General features: G+C 40.5%; 1 protein-coding gene across 7 annotated transcripts in view; it reads left to right on the forward strand.

The window, feature by feature from the left end:
- Positions 1 to 24010, forward strand: part of PHKA2 (phosphorylase kinase regulatory subunit alpha 2) — a 48227-nt gene that overhangs the window by 15705 nt on the left and 8512 nt on the right. For 6 of the 7 annotated variants that reach the window (XM_032677927.1, XM_032677929.1, XM_032677930.1 and 3 more), the window contains 19 exons: positions 925 to 1032; positions 1751 to 1829; positions 3229 to 3363; positions 5330 to 5439; positions 7851 to 7995; positions 8456 to 8534; positions 10005 to 10168; positions 10816 to 10989; positions 12040 to 12128; positions 13154 to 13287; positions 14772 to 14928; positions 16266 to 16345; positions 16598 to 16676; positions 16792 to 16921; positions 17488 to 17589; positions 18228 to 18346; positions 20030 to 20077; positions 22221 to 22388; positions 23890 to 23943. In XM_032677927.1, coding sequence (XP_032533818.1) covers positions 925 to 1032; positions 1751 to 1829; positions 3229 to 3363; positions 5330 to 5439; positions 7851 to 7995; positions 8456 to 8534; positions 10005 to 10168; positions 10816 to 10989; positions 12040 to 12128; positions 13154 to 13287; positions 14772 to 14928; positions 16266 to 16345; positions 16598 to 16676; positions 16792 to 16921; positions 17488 to 17589; positions 18228 to 18346; positions 20030 to 20077; positions 22221 to 22388; positions 23890 to 23943 — 2154 coding nt within the window. The remainder of the gene's footprint in view (positions 1 to 924; positions 1033 to 1750; positions 1830 to 3228; positions 3364 to 5329; positions 5440 to 7850; positions 7996 to 8455; positions 8535 to 10004; positions 10169 to 10815; positions 10990 to 12039; positions 12129 to 13153; positions 13288 to 14771; positions 14929 to 16265; positions 16346 to 16597; positions 16677 to 16791; positions 16922 to 17487; positions 17590 to 18227; positions 18347 to 20029; positions 20078 to 22220; positions 22389 to 23889; positions 23944 to 24010) is intronic. The other variant, XM_032677928.1, reaches the window with a different exon arrangement.

Genomic DNA, 24010 nt, shown 5'->3' on the forward strand with positions numbered 1-24010 from the left:
GGGATTTTTGTTTGTTTTCTATGGGTATTTTCTTTTCCCCCATCTTTGCTGTTACTGTTTATCTGATTCTCCCATTGTGACAGAGAAATTCAGATGAGCTTGTGTGCTCTTCCATGCTATTTGCCTTTGTATCCCTCCCTGCCAACTTCTTCTCCCACTCCAGGCTTCTCAGCCCTCACTCACTAAGGGTATGGAGCCTCCTGGGTTGGTCTGAGCTGGTCAGCCGACAGCTGATGTCTTGCTCGCAGGTGGAAACTTTGAATTGCCTTCCTAGTGGGAACAAGCGTGTAAGAGTTCAGAGCCTTCTTGTGAATTTTGATATGATGATAATAATCTGACAAACATGCCAAAAAAACCAGGGTAGATTTTGTCTATGTAAAGATGTAATGTAGGAGGGTTTTCCCCCTGCCCTCAGTAGGTCTGCAAAACCAAGGCAGTTGTTCTTTTTCTAAATTATAAGTCTGCTCTTAATTTTTGCATTGGCCATCCTTGCTAACACAGGAAAGGTGGAATAGCCTTAATTTTTGGAAAACAGCTTTTTTGTAGAAAGCTAGGTAGAGATCAGTGAAGTTAAAGTGTCATCTTGGAAGGGATTGGAAAGCAGACATCCAGTTACCTATGAGCACCTCAGAGGGAAGGCAGCAAAGGCATGGTGAGAAGAAAGTGGAAGAGCTAACACCAAAGCTATAATTGCATGCAGAGTCCCTATTCATCCTCCAGCTTTGAAGGGTGGGGTGGAGTACAAAAAGGAAGCATAGTTCCAGTCCCAGAAAATGTGCAGCCTTAAAAGTAAAATCAAGAGTCAGTAATAATGGCAGGTTAGCAAGGGTAGATGATAGACCATATGTTTTCAAGTACTTACATGTTACCAATTGTTCTTCACAACTTCAGGGCAATTTTTCTTGCTTATGTATTTGTTTTCAGGTGGATGAGGAGTATGAAAATCCTCACTCAGTGGATCGTGTCCCAATGGGAAAGTTGCCACATCTTTGGGGCCAATCATTGTATGTCCTGAGCTGCCTGTTAGCAGAGGTAATTGTTTCTTGTAGAGTAGGTAAGCATGTAGTTCATTTTGTTTGAGATGGCTTGAGCTTTAAGTACAATTTGGTTGTCAGATAGGGGACAGTGTGTTTTCCAGTAGAAACAAGTACATGAGCCATGAAAGGGTGACTGAGTGACTGAGGTTTCAGGAGCTTTTTTTTTTTTTTGTATATATATAGACATGCAACTGTCTGTTTCTAATCAAGCTGAATAAGTTGTCAGATGGACTGGATATAGGGTTAGGATAGAGGACTACACCAAGGCAAGGCTGATTTGGCTGTTCCAGAGCCAGGATTTTGGGCTGTTTCAGCTCCACTAGGCTATGCCTTACTCTGTGGCATAATGTGTCTACCGAGTTGTCCCGTATTAGCCAGACTAGTTGGAGGAACCACAGAATATCTCTGTGGAGCTACAAAAAAAAATCACTGGCCTGGCTAAATTATGTTGTCAGTTGCTGCAACTCTAAAATAGGAAGTCTGAATATGCAGATTGTGTCAGAACCATTTTCTTGTTGTTCCAAAAAATAGTGCATCCCTTGTTCTTATTGAATGTACTCCTTTGTGGCCAGGGTAGATAAACCAGGCCTTAAGTCCTGCTGTACTGAAAAAGTACTTCAAAAATTGGTTAAGATTTATTCAAGATATCAGAAGCCTTTTGTTTAAAATCTATTTGTTTCCTTTCTTTTGTCTTTCTTTTGCATTTATTCCAGGGGTTTCTTGCTGCAGGTGAAATTGATCCCTTAAACAGGAGATTTTCCACTGGATTTAAACCTGATGTTGTGGTACAAGGTGAAGGAGTTTTTTCAACATTTTGGGTGAATTGAATTGTGTGGTGACAAAGTCCCTAAGTACAGGAGAGAAGAAAGATATGTTAAAAATAAGTGGATTTTTGCTTGGGACACAGATGCTTTAATGAAACTGTGAGACAGAGAAAGGGGTTTAACACACTTCTTTAAAAAAAAAACTTGCTAAAATTTTAAGTCGTGAGGGACTGGAGAGTGGAAAACCTAATCTTATAGAGAAAAGGAGAAGCTTGATGCATTCTAGAAAAAAAAAAAAAAAAGCAGAACTGACTGGACATGGATCAGTTTAATTAGGTTTCTGTGCAGCCCCTTTCCCAGAACAACTGGAGAGCACTGGGTGGGGAGAATCCCTGTCCACAGGGGTGAGGCAGCCACACTGAGGGCTGGCTTTTGGCTGCTGCAGGAATTGGCTTCTTCAGTTAGTGCAGGAACAGGCAAAACCAGAAAATTAAGATGAGGGCAAACACCAGCTGATCAGGTCTTTAAGACTTTTCAAGGGCTTTTACTGCTCTGAAAGAGCAACCATCTTGTTTATCAGGAGCAGCATTTATCAATGATACTGTGACCTGGGCTGGTGCTTGCTTATCCCCTGTTGGTATCTCATGGTGGCAGCATTTTGTTATTTTGAAGTGCTCAATTTCCAGTCGAAATGGAAGTGCTGGATTATTTTTAGCATTCTTTGACAATTATTCACAATACAAGGAACAATACTGAATTATTAGTCCCAAACCAATAAGCCACCTATCATGGGTGAAATGTCAAGCGGGACAAGAGATGGATTCAGGGCCTGGATTGTAAATTCCACTGATATGGGGAATTTTTTTTCTCCTTACCTCTGCCATTTTATGTCCTTTGTAGCATTTATTGCTATACAAGTAACAGCACCTGTTCCCCAGGGATTTGGCTGTATTGTTACATTGTGCTGTGTTAAAACCACAAAGATTTTCAAGCTGTGTTTCCTCTTGTTTATGGGGTAAAAGCCCTATCTGCTAAAAGCTACTGCATGATCCAAATTGGTGGAACTGAAAGAAATAAGAAGAAACTGATAAAGTCTCAAAGAATCTTGTGTAACCTCAGCAGGTCTGATCCTGCTTTGAGCAGGAGGTTTGAGTAGAGACCTCATGAGGACCCTTCCAACTTGAATTACCATGTGGTCCAAAGTGGACAGGAGTGGCAAGGAATACTGAGAAGCAGAAAATCAGAATCTGTCTGATGCCCTCTTGGAATCCCTTTTGATCTCACAGGCTCATAAATTAAGAAAGACGTGAGGTCTTCGTGCCTTTTTAGTTAACAAAATGCATTAGTTGAGAGGTGACAGTAGAGATAGTCAACTAAAAAGGGTAGAACATTGTTTCTTAGTAGTGTTTTTGTTTTCTGTTATGCAGTAACTGTTTTAGCAGAATCTAATCATATTAAGAACCTCTTGCAAGACCGTGGAATCAGTGTGCAGAGCATTGCTGATATCCATCCGCTCAGAGTGCAGCCAGCTCGCATCCTGAGTAACCTCTACACCATGCTGGGTTAGTACTGGAACATGGAAGCTTCTCTACTGCTGTGCAAGGTCTTATTTTAAGGGTCATGTTTTGGTTTTTGTTTTTCTTGCTTCGCACTGTCTCAATTTCTTTAATTTAATTTCTTTTATTTAAATCAATTTCTCTGATCCAAAAAAAAATGTGTTTGTGCAAAGAAGCTTAACAAACTTAGAACTTCTGTCTTAAATAAGGGACTCAAACAGGAAAAAAAATTGCCTCATTAGAAACAGTGGTGAAAGTACCAGTTTCTCCGTGCCCTTGGAGTTAGGCAAGAACTGACTCTTCTTTTGTCCTCCAGAAACTACTTCAACAGAGAAACTGACTTTATTAAAAATGCCTGGAAAAATACAGAAAAAAAATCAAGTGTTTCTCCTTTCAGAAGTCAGAGTATTTCTGTTTTAAGTCTGGAAAACGGGCAGTGTTATTGCCATTACTCCCAGCAGGCAGCCTGGAAAGTTTTCTGCTCCAAATCAGGGAAGCCATGCTGCTGCCATCAGAGCATCTTTGGGCTGTCAAGTTCTTGCTAAAGCTCCTTCCAACCCTGAGCTGAGTTGAGCTGCTGAAGCTCTCTGTCTCAGTTGCAAACCTAGAAGCCTTTAGGGTGTTTCTAAGCTTGGGACTGAAAGTACATTCCAGTTCCTCAGCAGTGCTCCTCAAGTCCTGTTTTGCTCAGAGCCTGAGAGCCGAATTAAATACAAGCCCCAAAACTCCAACTGGGTCTAGTTGTTGAAAATATTTTGATAGCTGTTACTTGATAATCCTTGCTGGAATTATTTGGGTCATGCTGGAAAACTTGTTACACGTATTCCTAATTGAATTTAGTTTTACTTCTTCAGGCATGCCAGAACTCATGACTCAAAACTGTGGATGTTACTACAAATTAAAATTGAGGTGGAGTGAATCAGCACTGGTAGATTCCTTTACAGTGTGGACAAGGGGAGCACTATCATGCTTCTTTATCAGTCTGAAGCATATTTCCATGGCAATTTGGTTACAGATAATGCTGAGGGAGAAGTAAGAAGCTGCTCATTAGATGAACATCTTTTTGTTGTTGTAGTAGTTTTTGGTTTGTGGGTGTTGAGTTTTTTTCATTTAATACGAAGCTTATTTTGGAAGCATCCAAAGTATTGGGACCTTCAAATAAGTTTCAAAAAGTATGCCCTTTACACAGAGAAAGGAAATTGTATATGCTGCTTTTGGGAAAGAATCTGTCTCTTTTATCACAAAGTTCTTTAAAAAAAATGAAACATTTGCAGGGCTTTGCTGAAGCTTATATTTATTTCATTATGATTCATAATAGCTTTCTTTCACTACTGGGGGGTTGTGAGTAGGATGATGTGGCACACTGATACATTGTTTTTAACAGTGACTTCTCTGGGAATGTTCACAGTGGTATTTTTTCAGGCACAGGATTGTTTGGCTCATATTCCTTGTCAGACAGATTCAAGTCAGCTCCTGGCTGCTGGTGCAAAGGTTGTAGTGCAGATCATTTGCTAATAAGCTCTACTGGGAAAAGTGGAGCTTATTAGCCTGATGAAAATCTATGTTTGTATTTGGATGTACTTTGCATGTTGATTTAGCCTTCTTCAGGCAAGAATTTTTAAGGTTCTGTAGTGAAAGCACTGCAATATCTGTGGTATGTTGATGGCCTGGTTTTTGTAATGTCACACCTCCTGTCCTTGATGGGGAAGCTTTGGGTAATGACTGTAATTATAAGACCCAATTCCATGGTCATTGGAGCCAAAATTTAAATTTTTAATCAGGCCTTTGAGGGCCTCTGGCTGTTTTATTGGTGGTTGCTACAAAACCAACCAGTGTGTAGCATCTCACTCTGTTACCTGTCTTCTGCCTTGCTGGTATTAGTGGAGTAGATTTTGCTGTCTGAAATGGTTATTTTGGAAAACCACACAACAAATTCTAGCTGAGACCCTTTTTCTTTCTCTTTTCTTCACAGGCCGGAATAAGAAGATGAAATTAAGTGGACGGCCACACCGACACATTGGAGTGTTAGGAACCTCCAAGCTGTATGTGATAAGAAATCAAATATTTGCTTTTACCCCACAGGTGAGCATGTACAGCTGGCAGGAAAATCACTCCTTATTTAATGGCAAATCATTAGTGAAGCACTTCACTTTTATGTGCTGTCACTGTACTTTAGGTAGAACAGGGCTGATGCAGCAGATGTGCTTTGCTTTGCAGGGTTTTTAAGAGTGACGGATAATCAGCATGGTAGAACTGCTGATAAATCTCTCTTCTGTCCTACAGAGTTTGGCTTCTTTGGCTTCTGAGAACACAGAAAATCAATAGTACAAAGTTGTTACTGATCTTTGCCGAAACCTAGGTAATAAAATAGTTTCTGCAGAAATACATCCCTTAATATTGCTTTAATGAAAAATTTAGCACCACATAAGGGTACCAAGTAGTGTAACCCCCAAGTGATGAAGATGTGATCTTTCCCTTATATTGTTGAAAGGGTCAGTAGTGCTGAGAAAGGGATGTTCTGTCTTTGTTTTCACTTTAGTGCATTTTTTCAGTGTAGCTGGAAGTTTGGATCCTCACAGAATCAGTGGCTCTTATTTTTACATTTAATGAAATACAACACACTTATTCCGGTAGAGTTATTCTAGCAGCTGGTACTAGGAGGCCAGTCACCTGCTCCAAGCATGTACAACTGGAGCAGGATAAAGAATGTTTCCACCCTTCTGAGTAGATGTTTGACTAATGTAGTCTTTAAACTCTAGTGGAAGACATTCATTGAACTCTGTAGAATGCTTCTGTAGTGCTTCATAATGCCCAAACAACATCAGATTTACTGCAAAAAAATGTAGCTCCCTTCTCGTTCTTCCCCACATCACTTCATCACAAGCAGCTTTATAGCATGTTATTTGCTGTGTTACTCCCCTAAATCAATTTTCAGTTTTGCAATTAAGGGAAAAATTCCTTAGAGACATGGTTTTTTTCAAAATACCTCTTCATTCACATCTTACTTTGTAAGTAGGACCCAATATTCCAGCTGAAGTCTTGCCATGTATCAAGTATGGATGTACTTATTAGTATATTCCAGAATTGCATTTATCTTTACATTAGCAACACAGTGACAGTTCCTGCTTATTCTATGTTTGACTAAAACCTCCATAACATTTTCCACTGTACTTTGTAGCCAGACATTCCCCCTGAGATTTTTTTTTGAGGTGGATGGAGTTAATGTTTAATGTCAGTTTCCTATGGCCAGCAGTTAAGTCCTCTTATTGATCTTGAGTAGTGTCCACAAATTTTGTGGTTTTGTCGTTTGTATTTCATTCTCTTTTCTAGTGAAAATATTGATTAGGTGTGGGGCAAAGGCTGACTCCATTTCAGATACATTGTCATTCTGAAAAAATGGTTAAGAACTGTCTTCTGAGAACAATTTTAAAAGTAGTTCTGCCTTCTCGGATGTTTTTTCTTCAGCTCAGTAGTGTGAAAATTTGCAAAAGTTGAGAGATGTCAGCCATTTTCTTATAGCTACCATCTGATTGCTCCAAAGAAGGAAATTGGACTAATTTGCTGAGATTGGTTTTTGGCTACATTGCTTTATCATTTTGTAATTATCTTGGCTTTCTCAAATTGGCTTTGCTTTCCTATGCTTTCAGGCACTGGAATTGGCCTGACTTTTAAAATGGCTCTTCCTTTTTAAAGACAGGCAGTGTGTTTTCTTTTCTCTGGATTTCTTGTTCTTCCTGAATTACCTGAATTACCAAAGCTAATTGCAAGTGGCTCAAGGATTGTTTTGACTAGTTCTTAATTCTTTCTATGAAGTAATTTCTCTGGACTTTGCCAGCCTGAATTTACATGCTCTTTACGTGTTTGCCCCTCCCCGAGGCCTATGGGCTTCCTTAGCTTTTGTTGTGGCTGCTTTGACATACTTGCCATTTTTTGTCCAGCTTTTTCGTTTCCAGCTCCTGAAGGAGCCATATTAGTCTCTTACTGTGGTTCTTGGCTTTCTGCTGTAAGTGGGAACAGCATACTTTGCCATTGTACATTTAATGTACCTTTTTCCCACCGTAACTGCTACGTTTTCTGTATTCTGCTTGACTTTCAGATTGTTCCCAAGAGACATCCAGTTATTGGCTCCCAGTCCCCAGTGTGCCCTTAAGCCTGTTTATTGTTTTTGTTGCTATTATTAACTTTTTCTTCCATGTTTAGAGTACTCCCATCTTCCAGGTCATAGGATAGTATAATTTGGCATTGGGAAGATTCTGCTTCATGGGTGTGATTGCCTACTTTTTGTTTGTGTGGCTCACTTTGATGGTCAGTCTACAAGTGTAGAAAAATGGACTCTTGCACAAGCATGGATTTCTTTTTTCACAGTCTCATGCCATTTGTGTTGTGGTCAGGAGTAGCTCATATGGCTTTTGTGACTGATTTAAGAGGGGAAGTAGAAAAAAATAAGAAAAGCACTGACAACTGTTCCTATGTCATGTTTTTCTCTTCTTTAGTTTGCTGACCAGCATCACTTCTATCTGGCTCTAGACAATCAGATGATTGTGGAGATGCTCAAGACAGAGCTGGCTTACCTCACTTCTTGTTGGAGGATGACAGGGAGACCAACCCTGACGTTTCCTATCACTCACACAATGCTTGGTAAAAATTTTCTCTGTCTCAAGCAGAGTATATTACTGCAGGGGAATAGGATGGACATCAGTTTGAGAGGAGACAGGTGGCATGACTTCTAACTTCAGAAGTACAGTTTCATTTTTTCCATGCTGAATTTGGATGACATGGTAGTATTTCGTTTTAGTTTTACCCCCCTTTATATCCTTGCATCTCCATAGTATTTCTGTCTAAAGAAGTTTCATATAAATCCCTTTGGAACTTGTCTTGAGTGGGTTGATTTTTGTCTTTAGAACTTGTCTAAGGGTTGTGTTTTGTTTGCATGTTTGTTTGGGATTTTTGAATAAGCCTAGTATTGATAGCAGTTTTGGATTCTGTTTTAAATTTGTCTGATTTGGGTTTTAGAGAACACCCAGTAATTCACTTTGTTTGGACATGGTAGTTTAAGAATGTGTTGGTTAGCTTCAACTCTTCCATTATTCTTTTTTAGTTGATGATGGTACTGACATTCATCCAGCAGTTCTTGCCACAATAAGAAAATTAGAGGATGGTTATTTTGGAGGTGCAAGGTAATGTCAGAACCCCCAAATTATTATCTCCACGATTTTTTAAATTAAATCCTATAAAAGTCTCAGTTTTGAACTTGTCATAGTGCACAGACCTTGTACTAGAACTCTGCAGAGAAGGAGGTTTCAGCTTTAATTGTTATATGGCAATCAGATGGTAGCTGGACCTCAGATGCAGTGGAAAAGAATTGTCTCCCAAAGGGTGTACCATCTCTCAAAGCCATCAGTGGATAAGGAAAATAAATGCCAAACCTGTGGAAATAAAAGGTCTTGGTCTTGGCTGGGCTTCTGTTATTAAGAAGTAAATTATTTTCACAGTTATTGGACGTGATTTAAACATAAATTGCATGTAGTACTAGTAAGCTTATGTGTTCTATTCATCTACATATAAAACATAATGCCACAGTACCTCCCTATTCTCTTCTTACATGCCCTCTCTCAATCAGTATCTTCCTTTGACAATCAAATGTTGTCATGGTTTAACTCCAGTCAACAACTGTGCCCCACACAGCTGTTCACCCATTCTCCCCTTAGTGGGATCGGGGAGAGGACTGGAAGAGTAAAAATGAGAAAACTCTTGGGTTGAGATAAAGACAGTTTAATGGGTAAAGCAAGAGCCACACATGCAAGCAAAGCAAACCAGGACATTTATTCACCACTTCCCATGGGCAGGCAGGTGTTCAGCCATCTCCAGGAAAGCCAGGCTCCATCAAATGTAGCAGTGACTTGGGAAGACAAACCCCCTATCACCAATCATTCTCCCCTTCCTCCATCTTCCCTTGGCTCTGTATGCTGAGCATGACACCCTATAGTATGGAATGTCCCTCTGGTCAGCTGGGGTCAGCTGTCCCAGCTGTGTCCCCTCCCAACTCCTTGAGCACCCTGTGCTGGTGGGGTGAGGTGAGAAGGAGAAAAGACTGTGATGCTGTGTAAGCACTGCTCAGCAGTAACTGATACATCCCAGTGTTCACAGCACTGTTTCCAGCACAAATCCAAAGCATAGCCCCATACTAGTTAGTCTGAAGATAATTAACTATACCCCAGCCCAAACCAGCACAGATGTGATTTGTGTTTTAGCAGCACTGCAGTTCTGTGAAAAGATACTGCCGTTCATGGGACTTCCTAGCCCCAGTTTCTCATGGGTTATCCTTGGAGTTTAGGTCTTTGTTTAGGGTCTCTTCAAAGAAATATAGAGCACCCTGTAAATTAGGCTTCGAGTTAGGCCAGTAGGTGTCACCGTAACGGAGTTAAAGTTCAATTAGTAGCTGGAGCAGTAAGTACCCAGCTGGATCTGCAACTCTTGTTTTGCCTTTTTTTTTTTTCAGTATCAGTATCTGCTGCTTTGTAGTTACTAAAGGTGGATTCAGCAGTAGGTCTGATAAATTTTGGAAGAGTTGCTGAAAGCTCAGTGAGCATTAATTGATATCAAAATGGTGGATGTTAATGCTCCTTGGCATGTGTTCCTGTTTGCAGGGTGAAGATAGGCAAGCTATCAGAATTTCTTACCACATCTTTTCATACATATCTGAGCTTCCTGGACCCAGACTGTGATGTAAAATTGTTTGATGACCGTAATGAAGACTGTAATAGTCCTGACAGTGAATATGGGGACTATCCAGCAGATTTCTGTGAAAAAGGTAGTAGCGTTTTTTCACTTCATATATATTCTCTGTCGAGTTCTATCAGCAGACTCTGGGTTTACCTACAATGCAGAATCTATTCTGTGCACAGCTGATAGTGATTTGGGTTTCTCATGCACTCTTCTGAGGACAGTTAGAACCTGCATGACTTATTTGGGGGATGAATTCCTGTGTTCTTCCTACATTCGTAGTATGGTATTGACTGGTAACTGCTACAGTAAACCTAAGCCTGAAGAGCTGGCAGATGGGGAGGTGTGGAAGAGGCTGGAGGGAGGAAGAGACTGTGAGGAGTCATAACAAGAGCTTGTGTGGAAGAGATGATAGATTCTTAGAATCATACAGGCTGGAAAAAACATTTAAGATCAAAAAGTCCAACTGTGCCAACTAGACTTCCAGCAAGAAAATTGATTCTTCCAAAGGAAAACCAGCTTCTTAATCTAATTGTTTTCAAAGTGTCAAAAACTGATTATTTTTTCTTTTCTTTCCAATTTATTTGGCTTAAAAAGCTCTTGCTTATGATATTCTTGCATTTTTTTGAGTGCCTTTCTATATAAGCAAAAATAGTGGTGCGTTTGAATAAGAAAGCGCTGATAAATTAGGATTTTACCTTTAATAAATCTTTTATTTTATTTGTGTTACACTAGATAGCCAGGATGAGCTGGATCAGTATATAAATGATGTCCTGCAGAGTACGGCACTGAAGTCATACCTGCCTCCAACTTCAAAGACAGCCAATCAACCACCAGTGTTCAGTGCAAACCATTCCACAGAAGAGATACTGTCAATAATGGCCAAGACAAAGGGCTTGGAGGTTCCAGGTATTTCTCCCTATTATAATACTAGAAAAACTGTTTTGGGTGCTACAAGGGGTAAGTTCAAGCATTTCAAAATTATGGCTTTTAACATACTCATACAACTAGTTCTTTTTGCATAGAGAAGAAACAATGACTTTGAGCTGTTGCTGTTGTGTTCCCACAGTATCCCAGGTCATGCTGTATACGTAGAAAAACTGCTATGAAATAAAACATTTAATCAAAGTTGATGTTATGGAAACTACTCCAACTTCTCAGTTGAATAGAATTTCAGTCAGTTTTTGTCTTTATTTATACAAAGGCAGACAAAATGTATTTTTTTATTTTAATAAAGCTGTGGTGAAATGGATTGTTTCAATGCAAGAAAAACATAAATATGTGCATGTGCTTTCTGAATTTGTAAGAACAAATGGAGTAGAGAGGGAGTACAGTATTTCTAATTATGCTACATTTCTTCTAGAGTGATTGGAGAATATACACCAAAATGATGCTTTGACTGAATTTGCAAATAAACTCCAACCTATGCATTGTTTTGTAGGTAGATATGTAGTATTCAATGCCCTGATCAAGGGAAGGCTCCCCTTAACTTCATTGTAAATTAATAACTTTCAAGCTTTTTCGTTAGACTTTTCTCCCATCTTTCATGTGCCACAACACCATATCCTCTATTGAATTCAGCATATGAAGTTAACAGAGCATTAGCATGCATTTAGCATTATAATTTTAATTCTGATATCTTACCAGTTGGCCCATCTTTTCTACTTTATTCCTGTTAAAATGTTTAAAACACTTAGCATGGTCAGGCCAGGATTTCTGAGTTGATCATGTAGCACCTGAGCCTTTGACATGCTGATCTTGGAACAAGCTCGCAAGGAGATACAAGAAGAGCTTGTCTCAGAGCTCCATGCACAGCATCTCAGAAGCATTGCCTCTGTATATTTCAGGTTTTTTCACATATATTTTTACCTGGTATAGCTGTTTCATGTAGGTGTTTTTGATTTTTGTGTTATTGAAACAGACTTTTTTTCTTTTTGTTCCGGTGGCTTCACTTTCCAGCCGTGCCAATGTCTCTTCCCACTAAAGTTCTGAACACACACCGAAAATCTCTGAATCTTGTTGATAATCCCCATTTCTTTCAGACAAAGGTAAGCTGTGGGAATTTTTATGCTGCTTGAGGTTTTAGGACTCAATGCTATAGCCTTTCCTTGTGTTTTCCATCCAAACCCTATGCCAGTTCTCGTTTTCCTTTACAAGCCATTCTGTCTAAGGCACTCCCTTGTTTTGGAATTTATTTTTTTGGCTGGATGAAGGTTTTTTAGTCCAATAGACTTTATCAAGTGGGAAGTTTTTAACTGCATGTGCAGAACAGAAATAATATAATAGCTGCTTATTTTCAGAAGCCCAAGGTTAAGTAATCATCTTTAGTTCTAGCTGAACACAAAGGGAAGGACAGGATGTTCAAAGCCTTTAGAGATGTTCTCCAAGAAATGCTACTTACAGTAATGTCCTTAAGGCACCAGCCAAATCCCACCTCAAGGCATGAAGATAGAGTTGTGCTCAGCTCTTTTTTTGTCTTGGTATATGGTAACCAGCTGCTGAGAATGGTTAAAGGAGATTGTATCCAGACTCCTAAGGGATTCTGCTCTGCAAAAAGCTCTGTTTGTCAAATGGTTTTTTAGGACCATATAAATTGCTGAATAGCTTGTTAAACAAAACTTTTCATCAGAGAACTGCCCACAGGGTTGCATCATCTGATTAGTTAACATTTTAGTTTCATCATGACGGCAATATCTGCATCCGTAAAGCACCACGTATATACAGGTTCAAGATAGAACTCGAAAAGGTCTAAATTATTTCAACTGAAAAAAAAGATAGTGTCTCTCTGCTTTTCTCTTTACAAGTAACATAAAATGACAGGAAAAGCATGCAAATAATTTGGTTTCTTTATTTTGTCAAAAAAAGAGGCAAGGTTCCATTCTGGGTGTTGTGTTTCTTGGGATTAGTCTCCCGATTAGTAGCCCTGCAAGACTTATGTAACGTGTCTGTATTTCAAGTGCAGAGTTTTGTCTCAAGTCTGTTGTAATTTTTTAATGGGAAGTTACTGTTTGAATTTGATTGACTATGTTTTTCAAGATCATGTGTTTGATTTTTCATCCTTCTTTGTTATCAGGACCATGAAAATGTCTTGCACTTACCTAAAGATGCTCATGGTGATGTGGATTGCCGGAAACTTGTTGATCAGCTGAAGGAATGTCCAACACTCCATGATCAAGCAGACATCTTATATATCTTGCATATACTAAAGTGAGTTGTCTGAGTATGAAGTTAAGCATCTTTAAATTTGGTCACAACTATGATTATTCTTGTGCAAAAGCTTTTCACTGTTCAGGGTTGTGCTTTGAGGGGAGAATTAAAATATTTTGTGCTTTAACAAGCATATTTTCGGTTAGCTTGATTACATAAATTATTTGGATACAAAAGAATACTTGTGTAAATTTTAGAGTTGATTAGCACACAGTTATGGGGCCCAGGGCTCACAAATGAAATGCACAAGTTCTTTCCATGAATGAAAATCTACCCTGCTATATTTGTGGCATTCTGTTTAAAGTCCACAAAGATTTGATGTGATTTTCATACATAAGAAGGGAAGCAGAGGAAAACATCATGTCATTTTCTAACTAAAAGCAAAATGCAATTTTAATGAGTGGTCTCTATTTTTCCTCTAATCTCTTTGCATGTTAAGTGCACCACTGGCTAAAACTTGGTACTTTTCAAAACATTCTTGGTCCAGTCTAGACCCATCTGCTGGGTTAGTAAACACCTCCTATTTAAATAGGTTTGATGGGAACAAAATGCAAATACAAACCAATAGAATCATCTTCTGGAGTGCATTTATTGGGCATTTTTTCCTGTGCAGGAGAATACTGCTGGAACCTGACAGGCAGTTAGCTTTGGGTGCAAAGACAAGCATGTGTTAATCACAGATGGTCTTCCCTACTGCTTCAAAGATTGTATTTTTGTTTATTTTAGTCTGTCTCCTGTGAGGACGTCTTCTTTAATCTTCTTGATTTCCCAAGCAAAATGTTTAGCAACCTCTCTTAAAGAGTAAAGAAATCCTGAAAAAATATAATTTTGTTGTTTAACTGCACCTAACACTGTTAATTCCATATTCTGGACTTGTTTCACCATGGGAGTCTCTATTGGACAGGCCGGTGGACTTCTGGTGGACTCTGTGTCTCAGCAAGAATTGAAAAGTCATTTTGTGACACTTCAAAACATTATCAAAGAGAAGCCATAATGCAGAGAATTTCAAAAACAGGAGAGGAGCAGAAATCTTCTTTGCTTTTCAGTAATGGCATAAGCAGCATTGAAGTTTAGTTAATAGCTAAGGAAGAGGCAGGGCAAAAAACTTCCCCTGAGGCATATGAAAAATGAGTGTAGTCTTCAGCAGAATTTGTTGCTGAATTCTGCTCTGAAAAAGCACTACATGGAGTGTTCCTGCAGCAAACTGTCTGTATGAATGCTCAATTTAAAGTCTGGTGAGAAATCCTTTGGACGTCACTGGCTCACAGCTAAGTGAGTGCTCAAATTAGTGTGAAAGTTCTGGTATCAAGAGGGTTTTGTCCACACATATCAGATCTCTGGTGAACGCCCAGATGTCCCATGTAGTATTTCATCTTGTCACCAATGTGAGCAAGGTGATGGAAATCCGTCTGCGTTTGTGTGGTAATGTTAAGCAGTGTAGCATCTTACCTGGTGACAGTTACCTTCTGTGTCTTTTGTGGCAGAGGTGCTGACTGGGACACAGAGCTGGATGGACAGTATGGTGTCACTGTTCATTGCCTACTCAACGAGCTCTACAGAAAGGCAGGCCTCAATCAAGAATGGGGCTTAATCCGTTATATTTCCGGTATACTCAAAAAGAGAGTGGAAGTCCTGGCTGAGGTATGAAATATAAATAATCCTGGCTCAGTTTCCTTCCTGGAAACAGAGATAAAACTACCAGTTTGCCAGAGGGACTTGTGCTTTCCCTTCTTCTGGTCTTACTTCACACCACAGATAGTGAAACACTTTTAAGTAAACGTTGGTTGCTTTTCTGATCTAAATCTTATTAAGTCATCTTTACCTTTTGTCTGTACTGTGAACAGTGATAATTTTGGCATGGTCTGAGAATGTCCCACTATCACTGTAAATGGTTGTGAAGGCTTTATTTCATCTCTTGTAATTGGAGAAGCCTAATTATGTGTTTTGAAAGCTGCAGTTGTCACTGGTAGTTATCTACTGCTTTTGTGATGGCACGAACACTTTTGGAGCAGCGCTATGTTAAGGTGCGAGTGATGACACAAAAACACGTTCTGCCAATTTCCATCCCATTGGGTGGACAGTCTGCCATATACGTGGATGTTTGGAGGCATTAAAATATCTGGGACTGTTAACTGGTAACAAGAAAAATCCGTTGTAAGAGTACAGATTCGATTTTGAACATTACAAAAATGTTTGCTCTCAAGTACTCTAAACTATTTGTTTAATTTCCTAGTTATCCTACACACAGAATTTTTTCCCTTCTCAAGATACAGTGGATGAGCAGTACAGACACACTCACAGAAAGCCACGTATATTAACTGACAAAAAATTGGGGAGGAAGAGAGTAGAGATGATTTGTTTTCTTCCACATTAAGGGAGGGAAAATAGACTCTTCAAAGTCAGAGGAACATTGCTATGTGAGCTTTTCAATTCAGGATGCTAAAACTGAACACCCATTTTTAAAGGAGGTCAATACAAAAGAGTAAACACTGTGATATTGGTGGAAGTACCTATTTCAGAATGTATCAGGATAGCTAATTCAGGAATGTGATGCAGTATGTTGGGTGTTTGCTTGTTTTAAGAGATATATTAATATGCAGGATTTTTTAAGCTAATATTGCCAAACTTTTCATTGATTTAAAATATTTTTGTCTTAAATAAAAACAAAAGTTTATCATATGATAAAGAATGAAAGCCTTTATTATCTGCCAGCTCCACTGAAGTCCTTAATCATTATGCTGCTGATTTCACTGAAAGGGGGAAGCAGCTCTCAGACTGGTCATACCCTCATAGCCCTGTTGACCTCAGGAGATCCTTGGCATCTAGTTAATAGCATTCTGCTGAATCTTCATATATGGTAGTTAATAGAAATGCACTTAAAAATTGCTAAAGAAATGCTTCATTTTTGGAAATTAAAAGCTGTGTCACTTCCACACGATTCAGAGAAAGGTCTCTTGCTTTCTGTCCCCTTACAATAGGCATGCACGGACCTTCTGTCGCACCACAAGCAACTGACAGTGGGCCTGCCACCAGAACCCCGAGAGAAAGTCATTACCACGTAAGTTGGAGCTCTGCCTCAGTTACAGAGGCAGCCTGCTCTTCATCTTCCTGCCAGTACCATTCTGCTGCTGTTATCTTCTTTTAAAACTTACTCCTCATCTTCAAAAGGATTTGCAGCCACCCAGGCAGAACTGTAGGCACCTTTGTGGTGGTGCAGAGATGTTTCTGGGTGATGATTCCAGTGCTTGCTCAAGAGTTTTAATAGCTGGTTGTGCCGAGTCACTGCTTGCTGTGGTTTGTCTTCTTGCAGCCCACTGCCACCTGAGGAGCTCACAGATCTCATTTATGAAGCCAGTGGCCAAGACATCAGTATTGCAGTCCTGACACAGGTAAGCAGCATGTGTCAAAGGCTTCTTTGGCTGTGCCCAGTGTGGCGCCAGTGTTTGCTCTGAGACTGGGAAAGCCACAAAGGCCCACTTTGAATGGCTGCCCTTTTCCTTGCAGGAAATAATCATGTACTTGGCAATGTACGTCCGGTCCCAGCCCAGTCTTTTTGTGGAGATGCTCAGGCTCCGCATTGGTCTGATAATCCAGGTGATGGCCACTGAGCTGGCTCGGAGTCTGAAATGCTCAGGTAAGAGGCACTTTTATCGTAAGGGTACTGACGGCATCATTTTTGCCTCACCCTTAGTCGTTGATCTTTTCATTAATATATGTTAAATCCTTTTATTAACCTCTCCATTCATATGTGCAGTTACAAACTTTGAAAATCACTTTTTTTTTTTACTTAATGGAAGATTCCTCTCCCCCATCATCTGGTTATTCAAACTGAAGTACATATTCTTTATGGAATAACTCCAACTTTGTAATTTAGATCTACAGGTCATCCGCTGTTGGGAAATGGCTGTAATGCTTTTCCAGGTGATCTTGTTTTCTCATCATGAGCTTGAAAGAAATTTTGCACAAGCTACAACATAATATTCATTAATGCAAATAGTGTTATTTCTATGCAGTGTTTGTTGTTTAGTCCTGAAATGTATTTTCTTTGAAATGTGACTCTGCGTATTAGTTTTTTTAAAGGAAGTGCAAGCCAAAAGGTTAGATGTGATTGGACTTCATTCATCAGTATTTTTCTGAGTTGGCTTGTTGCTTTCCCACAGTAATGCTTGTCTTTTGTTTTGTTTTGTTTTGTTTTACTAGGTGAAGAAGCTTCAGAGAGTTTGATGAATCTAAGCCCCTTTGATATGAAAAGTCTCCTACATCATATTCTCAGTGGGAAAGAGTTTGGAGTGGAAAGAAGCTGTAAGTTGTCCACTTGGCTACTTGTATATTTTAAGTGAGAACTATAAATATAAAGTTAGATTGTCTTATAAGTGGGGATCTATTCTCTCAACTTGTAAAATAGATGTATTAATAGGTAATGTATTAATCATTGGTGACCAGTACATGTGTATGCCTGCTGTGGAATAAACAAAACTGATGGAAGCTATCCTGCACTGAAATAAGATTGTATCAAGTTTTCAATAATACGAAGGCAAACTTTTAAACTGAAGAAATTTTATGTGACCAGAACAAAAGCCATCAAAAAGGGCATATCTAACCTGCATTCAATAAGCACATCTGTGATGCCCACATATTCCTGACTGGTGCATCAGCTGTCTCCTGGGTTCATATGTAGGCTCTCACAGACTCATTGCAACTCCTGACATCTTTTACAGCTACAATGCTCAGTGTCTTGGAAAATCAGTCTCCGATATCCAAGTATGGATGTAGGCCCCTTACTTGATGCAATTGGGTTTGAACTCTTGACATGACTTGAAAGGATGCTGTCAACCAAGAGCATTGCACACTTCTGAAAGGATATGTGTTTAACATCTAGATACAATTTCATCTGTTTTTCTACCCCTACAATGTTAAAAATGTTCATTTGCTTCTTTCAGTACGACCTGTAGATTCCTCTTCATCTAGCCCTGCGATTTCTATTCGTGAAATGGGGCATTCTGGAGCAACCAAAACAGAAAGAAGTGGCATTACTAAATTGAAGAGTGAGATGAAGCAGGTGAGGGTTTTCTGTCAATGCTCATCAGAAAGTGCAGCTCTTCTGGAACTGTGTTATGTTAGGTTCTATTCTTGCTACATGACAGAAGTTTCCAAAGCTTTGATTTTAAAGCTGATCACTAATTAGAAGGCAGTTACGGGATGTTTCCTCCAAAAATGTGCTGCCTTTTTTGTTCTTGTTTCACATGCTGAAAATAGAACAACTTGAACAAACTCTAATGCATTCACGGCATCCACTGTAAAAACAGCTCTTTTATCAACTTTAGCTAAGGAAAGGTCAGATACACAAAGTGAAGCTTTCATGCAGTGTTCGTTCTTGTACTTGACCCAAGTTGCAAAAATGGACCACATGCCTTTTGGAAAAGATACACGTGGAAAAGGAATCTTGGTTTGTTTTCTTCCAATTCTGTTTCTTCAGAATAGAGGATGATTACTGGTGACAATAAAGATCAGTTAGTGATTCTTCACAGGACCTGATCAGGCAGGACAGCAGAGGCCCCTGTGAAACACATGGTGTCTGTCTCATGAGACCCGTTTGCTGTGTTTGGGCCAAGCTGATACAGCTGTGGCTGTGAAGGTGCTGACTGCTCTGCACCAGCCTTGAATGACTGTGCAGGGCTCACAGTCCTGCAGTGGGTGTCTGTCTTGGGGCCTGTCCAGGGAGGAGAAGGGACAAGGCACTAGGTGGCAGCATTATTTTGATTTAAATACAGTGGTGGGCCTGAGCTGAAATACTTGGGCCTTAGTTGACGTTACAAGTGTAGTTCCTGCGCTGCTTTTGCATTAGATGGAAACCTGGTATTTTGCACAGAGGAGGAGTTGCCTGGTTTTATTTTTGTTCCCCCGACTTTGCCTTTCATGCTGCATCCTGCTACATCTCACTGCATTCTCTGAATAATTTACTAGATACTAATGTAATGTCATTTTGGCAGGGGGTTTGGGTGGGGTGGTGCAGGATCAACTTTGTTGTTACAGGGAACGTTTCAAGTACTTGTACTCACATCTCTGTACGTGTTGAGCAACTGCAGCTCTCCCATTTGCTGCTGTTCTTTTCTTGCATCAGAACATCAAGCCTTTGCCTGGGTCTGAACCATTAACACTGAACGTGGAGGCATGGCTTGGGGTGGGCAGTTAGAGAAAAGTGCTGTAAGTCTGAGGTGCTGCATCCCCATTTCAGCAAAAATTTTGCCTTGCAGCCGTTTGTTTAGCACTGCCCACCCAGCTGGCAGCCTGCAGCAAGTTGACCTTCTTGTGCAAAGAGAAGCTGCTGGCATTGCAACAAATGGAGAATGGAAGCGGGGAGCTTGGTTTTCACCCCAGCCCTGAGTCACATGGAAGCTTTTGCATGCACCTCAAACTGTGGTGGTTTGTGTTGGCCATGGTCCCTTCCACTGAGACCTCAGTGGATGGCGTGGGCAGCCAAACGGATGGCTTGTGGCTGCCAAACAGGCTCCTGACAAGGCAGGATCTGCCTCATGGTGACCCTGGGAATCAGCAGCAGCTGCCCTGAGATCAGCTGAAGTGCAACACTGAAAGAGGACAGGGGTTGTTGCAGTTTTCCCCAGAATACCTGAGCTTATTCCATATTTCTTGTCTTTGCATGGATGGGTTACTTAACCCTGTTTGTGTTCTGTTCTGTCATGGCTGTCTGTCTAATGTGTTGGTGTCTGGTTTTGTTTTGTAGTTCTTTCATGAGGGGCACTCCGTGTCCAGCAGCATGTTCGCTTCCACGGTAAAACACTGTCTGTTGCTCTGCTCCTGCTCTTCCCCTGTGTGTGTGTGTGTGTGTGTATGTGTGTGTGTGTGTGTGTGTGTGTGTGTGCATGTATTACGTGTGTGTGTGTGTGTGCGCATGTATTACGTGTGTGTGTGTGCATGTATTACGTGTGTGTGTGTCCATGTATTACGTGTGTGTGTGTGTGTGTGTGTGTGCATGTATTACATGTGTGTGTGTGTGTGCGCATGTATTACGTGTGTGTGTGTGTGTGCGTGCAAGGTCTTGGCTTTAGAGACCTCCTGTGAGTTCTGCTTAAAAGCTTGTTTTCAAACCCTACCTCTCTGTCTTGTTCATCTTTGCTGGGAACCAATTCTTGTTAGTAATCTTTTAATAGAAGTTGAGTCTCGCATTTGGATCCCCTTAGTTCCTCTGAAGCTTAAGCAGTTGTAGCAGATAAAGTACTATAACAGATTTAGCTGCTTGATAGTGGATTATGTTACAGGTGTCTTCAATATTTAGAATGTAGTGTTGATAAATACTGGCAGTGTCTGGACAGTGAGGAACCCAGAATAGCTTCAAGTTGCTGAGACAGGGTTTTATGGGCATGGCTGTTTCCTCAAGCAGTCATCTTCTTTCAAGGCAGAAAACTGTAGCTCTTCTTAAGCTCTCACGCTTAAGAAGGAAGATAATTGCTTAACTATTTTACCCACAGAGACCTCAACAATTTAAAGTTAGTGTGAAGCTCCAAATGTGTCATGGAGAGATGGGAAGTTTGCAGCTATGCATGTCCTTTGAACTGGCTGTTATGATTTGTGATTCTCTGCATCTTCAGACTTACTGTCAATGGCACACCTCCCAAATGTCATAAGTACACAGCTGCAGAACACCACTAGCCCTGTGGCCTGGCCTGACAATTGTCAGGTTGCTGTTGCCTCTCTCTTCCTACATACCAGCACAGAAAGGCAGGCTTCAACTGTGTGTTTGATTGAACTGCACATATTTAGCTGTTCAGGGAGATCTTTGTTTCTCTGAACCACCTGAGTAGTCAGATTAATTGTTGTATACAGATGGATTTCTCTAATTTGGCGTTGATGCTCCCGCTGAGCTCCTGCATCCCCAAGCTCTGCTCAGCAGGATGGAGGAAGTTCTGTCTGTCATGGTCAGTGTGCAGTGGAAAGGAGAAACAAGCACTGAAACATCAGGAGAAGACCATCTGTGCCTCATGAACACCAGCAGCAGCGGAAATGGATTGTTCTCAGTTGCTGTGGATTTTTTGCAGAGCTTGGCTATGCAAAATCCGTGAGCCTGCACTTTCCAACCATTCAGTTTTCAGTCTTAGTGTCCTCCTTCCCCAGTACCTTGCTCAGGTGGTTTCTTACCCAGAGATGATGGGATTTCAGATGGGGCTATCAGTGTAGTCCTTTCTGGGCTGAAAGTAACAAGTGTGCAAAAAGGAATGAGAAAACAGAAGAGCTCAGTCTGGGAGTGCAAGGAATAGGCAGACTGTATGTGAGGAAATCAGAACAACAATTTACTGGTAGTGCCATAACTTTTAACACGATTTACTGTCTAATTTAGTGTCCAAGTCTAGTAGGGTATAAGGATAGAGCTATAAGGGTAATAAAGAAGAACAAGACTGACACTTACAGAGAGGCAAGCGTGATGATTTCATGGTCACATGAAGTTGATTTTTAATCTACTTATTTTAATGGAGCTTTTGCATGGCGGACACTCTCTTGCTGGACTCATAGACCCTTTGGTTCTTTTACAACATCGAGCCCAATGTCCAAGTGAATCAGACTTACCTGCAGATCCCCCCATCTTCAACACCAGTGACATGGTGTTACTTTAACAGCTTGGGCTTGTTAAAGTAGTCAGACCTTGTGTTAAACCAAGCACTGAAGTTTACTGTGTTATGCCATGTTGAACTGCTTGCCTGTTTTGTTGAGAAATTATTGAAGTACTCGAGAAGTGAAGCTTGTTTTGAAGGGGAGAGATACAGATCAATCCTGCTCCATCATCCTGTCTGACACTATGGCCTGTATTTTTCCCCTGGTTCCGAGGTAGCATTATAACAAAAATGTATTGACCAGGCGTGGTCAATACACCCACTTGGGGTGGTAGAAGTCAATTAACCAAGGTTTTAATGTCCTTACAGAGGAGCAGCACTCCGTCATCTCCCACCAGTACTTCTCCTACTGGCTCCAGTGGAGACATGAGCTGGGGTGACCGAAAGGGGCAGTGGCTGCGCAGAAGGAGGCTTGATGGTGCTATTAACAGAGTTCCTGTTGGCTTTTATGAGAAGGTGTGGAAAATCCTTCAGAAGGTAAGTTGGCTGCTATGGAGGGCAGGAAGCAAGAAAGCTGCACAGTAACTTGGGGAAGTGGTAGTCCAGAGGTAGCATCTTGCCAGGAGTTGGTCTTACCTGGAAAACTGGTGGAAACGAGAGTCATTAGTGGAAGTGTGCCTCTTGAAAATAAAAGGGCTCCATTAACACAAGTTCACATGTTTTTCTGAAAGTTTGTTTTTTTCTGAAACCACCAAGGCTGAATTTTGGCTGAACTTGCATCCCACAGCCTAATGCACGTTGTCAGTGCAGCTGAGGGGCACTGCAGTGCAATGCAGTTCTGTGCTCCAGTTCAGAAAGGCTGTGAGGAATGAAGTAGGAAACTGCACTGACTCTTCCAGAATGTCTTGAGATCTCTTGCTGGCTCTTCTGAGCTGTATGGCATTCTTGACATTTTTTTGTTTATTTTCAAGTGAAACGTAAGTCCTTGCCAGCACCTCAGAGATCAGGGGTTTGGAAAGGTATTGAAGCAACTCTCCGGGAAGGAGGAGAGGGAAATTATGAACTTTTACCTAATTCATAGTGATTATGCACCTGTTTTTTTTCTTTGCTGAATGTGAGCCAGTGTTCAGGACCTTGCAGCACTGAGCTGTTCATGCCTGCTTAATTGGGAAAAGACTGCGTCACTAGTTTAGGCTGGTTTTGGTTGTCCTTCTAAAATCAGTTACACTGAAACTCCTAGTGTTGATGTCAGCCAAGATGAGTCATATGTGACCTCTTGGCTATTTACTAATGGGATCTTTCAGTAGAGTGAGCATCACTTCTGACCTAACTTAATAGCTAGGAGCATTTGTATGTTTTTTTCTGGCTATTAAAATGAATTGTGCTTATTTAATTCGTTTTCAGTATTTCATTCTTCAGATCTCTTTGGACTGTTCATAAAATCTGTCTCCTCTTCTTGGTGTGTGTTTCTGTACCTCAGGTACTCAGATATGTCACTCCTTAGCCTGCCTTCTCACCACTTAGGTTTTGTCACTCTTCCCTTTTGTCACTTGGTACTTCTAACACCACCTCTGCCCCACTGGTTGGCACCCTTGAGGTGTGGTGCCCTGGATCTGAAACACGTAACTAAGGGTTGTTTTAGGGAAAATGAGATAGGTTCTCACTTTTGTGGTCTGTTGTCCATAATGCTTTCATGTTACCTTATTTCTACTTCCTTTCGAGCAGAATGTTCTCATTAATTGGTTTCCCTCCTTTGTGTGCCTCTTGCTGTAGTGGCTCTCTAAGTACTGGAACACAGCACTCTCTTGTGTGTCATGTCAGGCTATTTCTTATGTTTGCCAGGTTACATAACTTCTTTAGAATAGATGAAATATAATATTTTGTAACAGGGTTTTTTTGGTCTCATTTGGGGGTTTTTGCTTTGTTTTTTTTTTCTATCTGAAAGTTGTTACATATTGGCTCAAAAAAAGAGAGCTCTCAGAAGATTTACTTGCAAGAACTGTAATTTCTGTTCATTGTTGAAATGTTGTTGTTTCAGTGCCATGGTCTGTCCATTGATGGGTATGTCCTTCCTTCTTCAACCACCAGAGAGGTACAGTAAAATGCCAACGATTTGCAATGATTTTCTCCCCATGTGTTGAATGCTGAGTGTGACAGTG

The sequence above is a fragment of the Chiroxiphia lanceolata genome, chromosome 2 (assembly GCF_009829145.1).
Source record: "Chiroxiphia lanceolata isolate bChiLan1 chromosome 2, bChiLan1.pri, whole genome shotgun sequence".
Classification (NCBI taxonomy): Eukaryota; Metazoa; Chordata; class Aves; order Passeriformes; family Pipridae; genus Chiroxiphia; species Chiroxiphia lanceolata.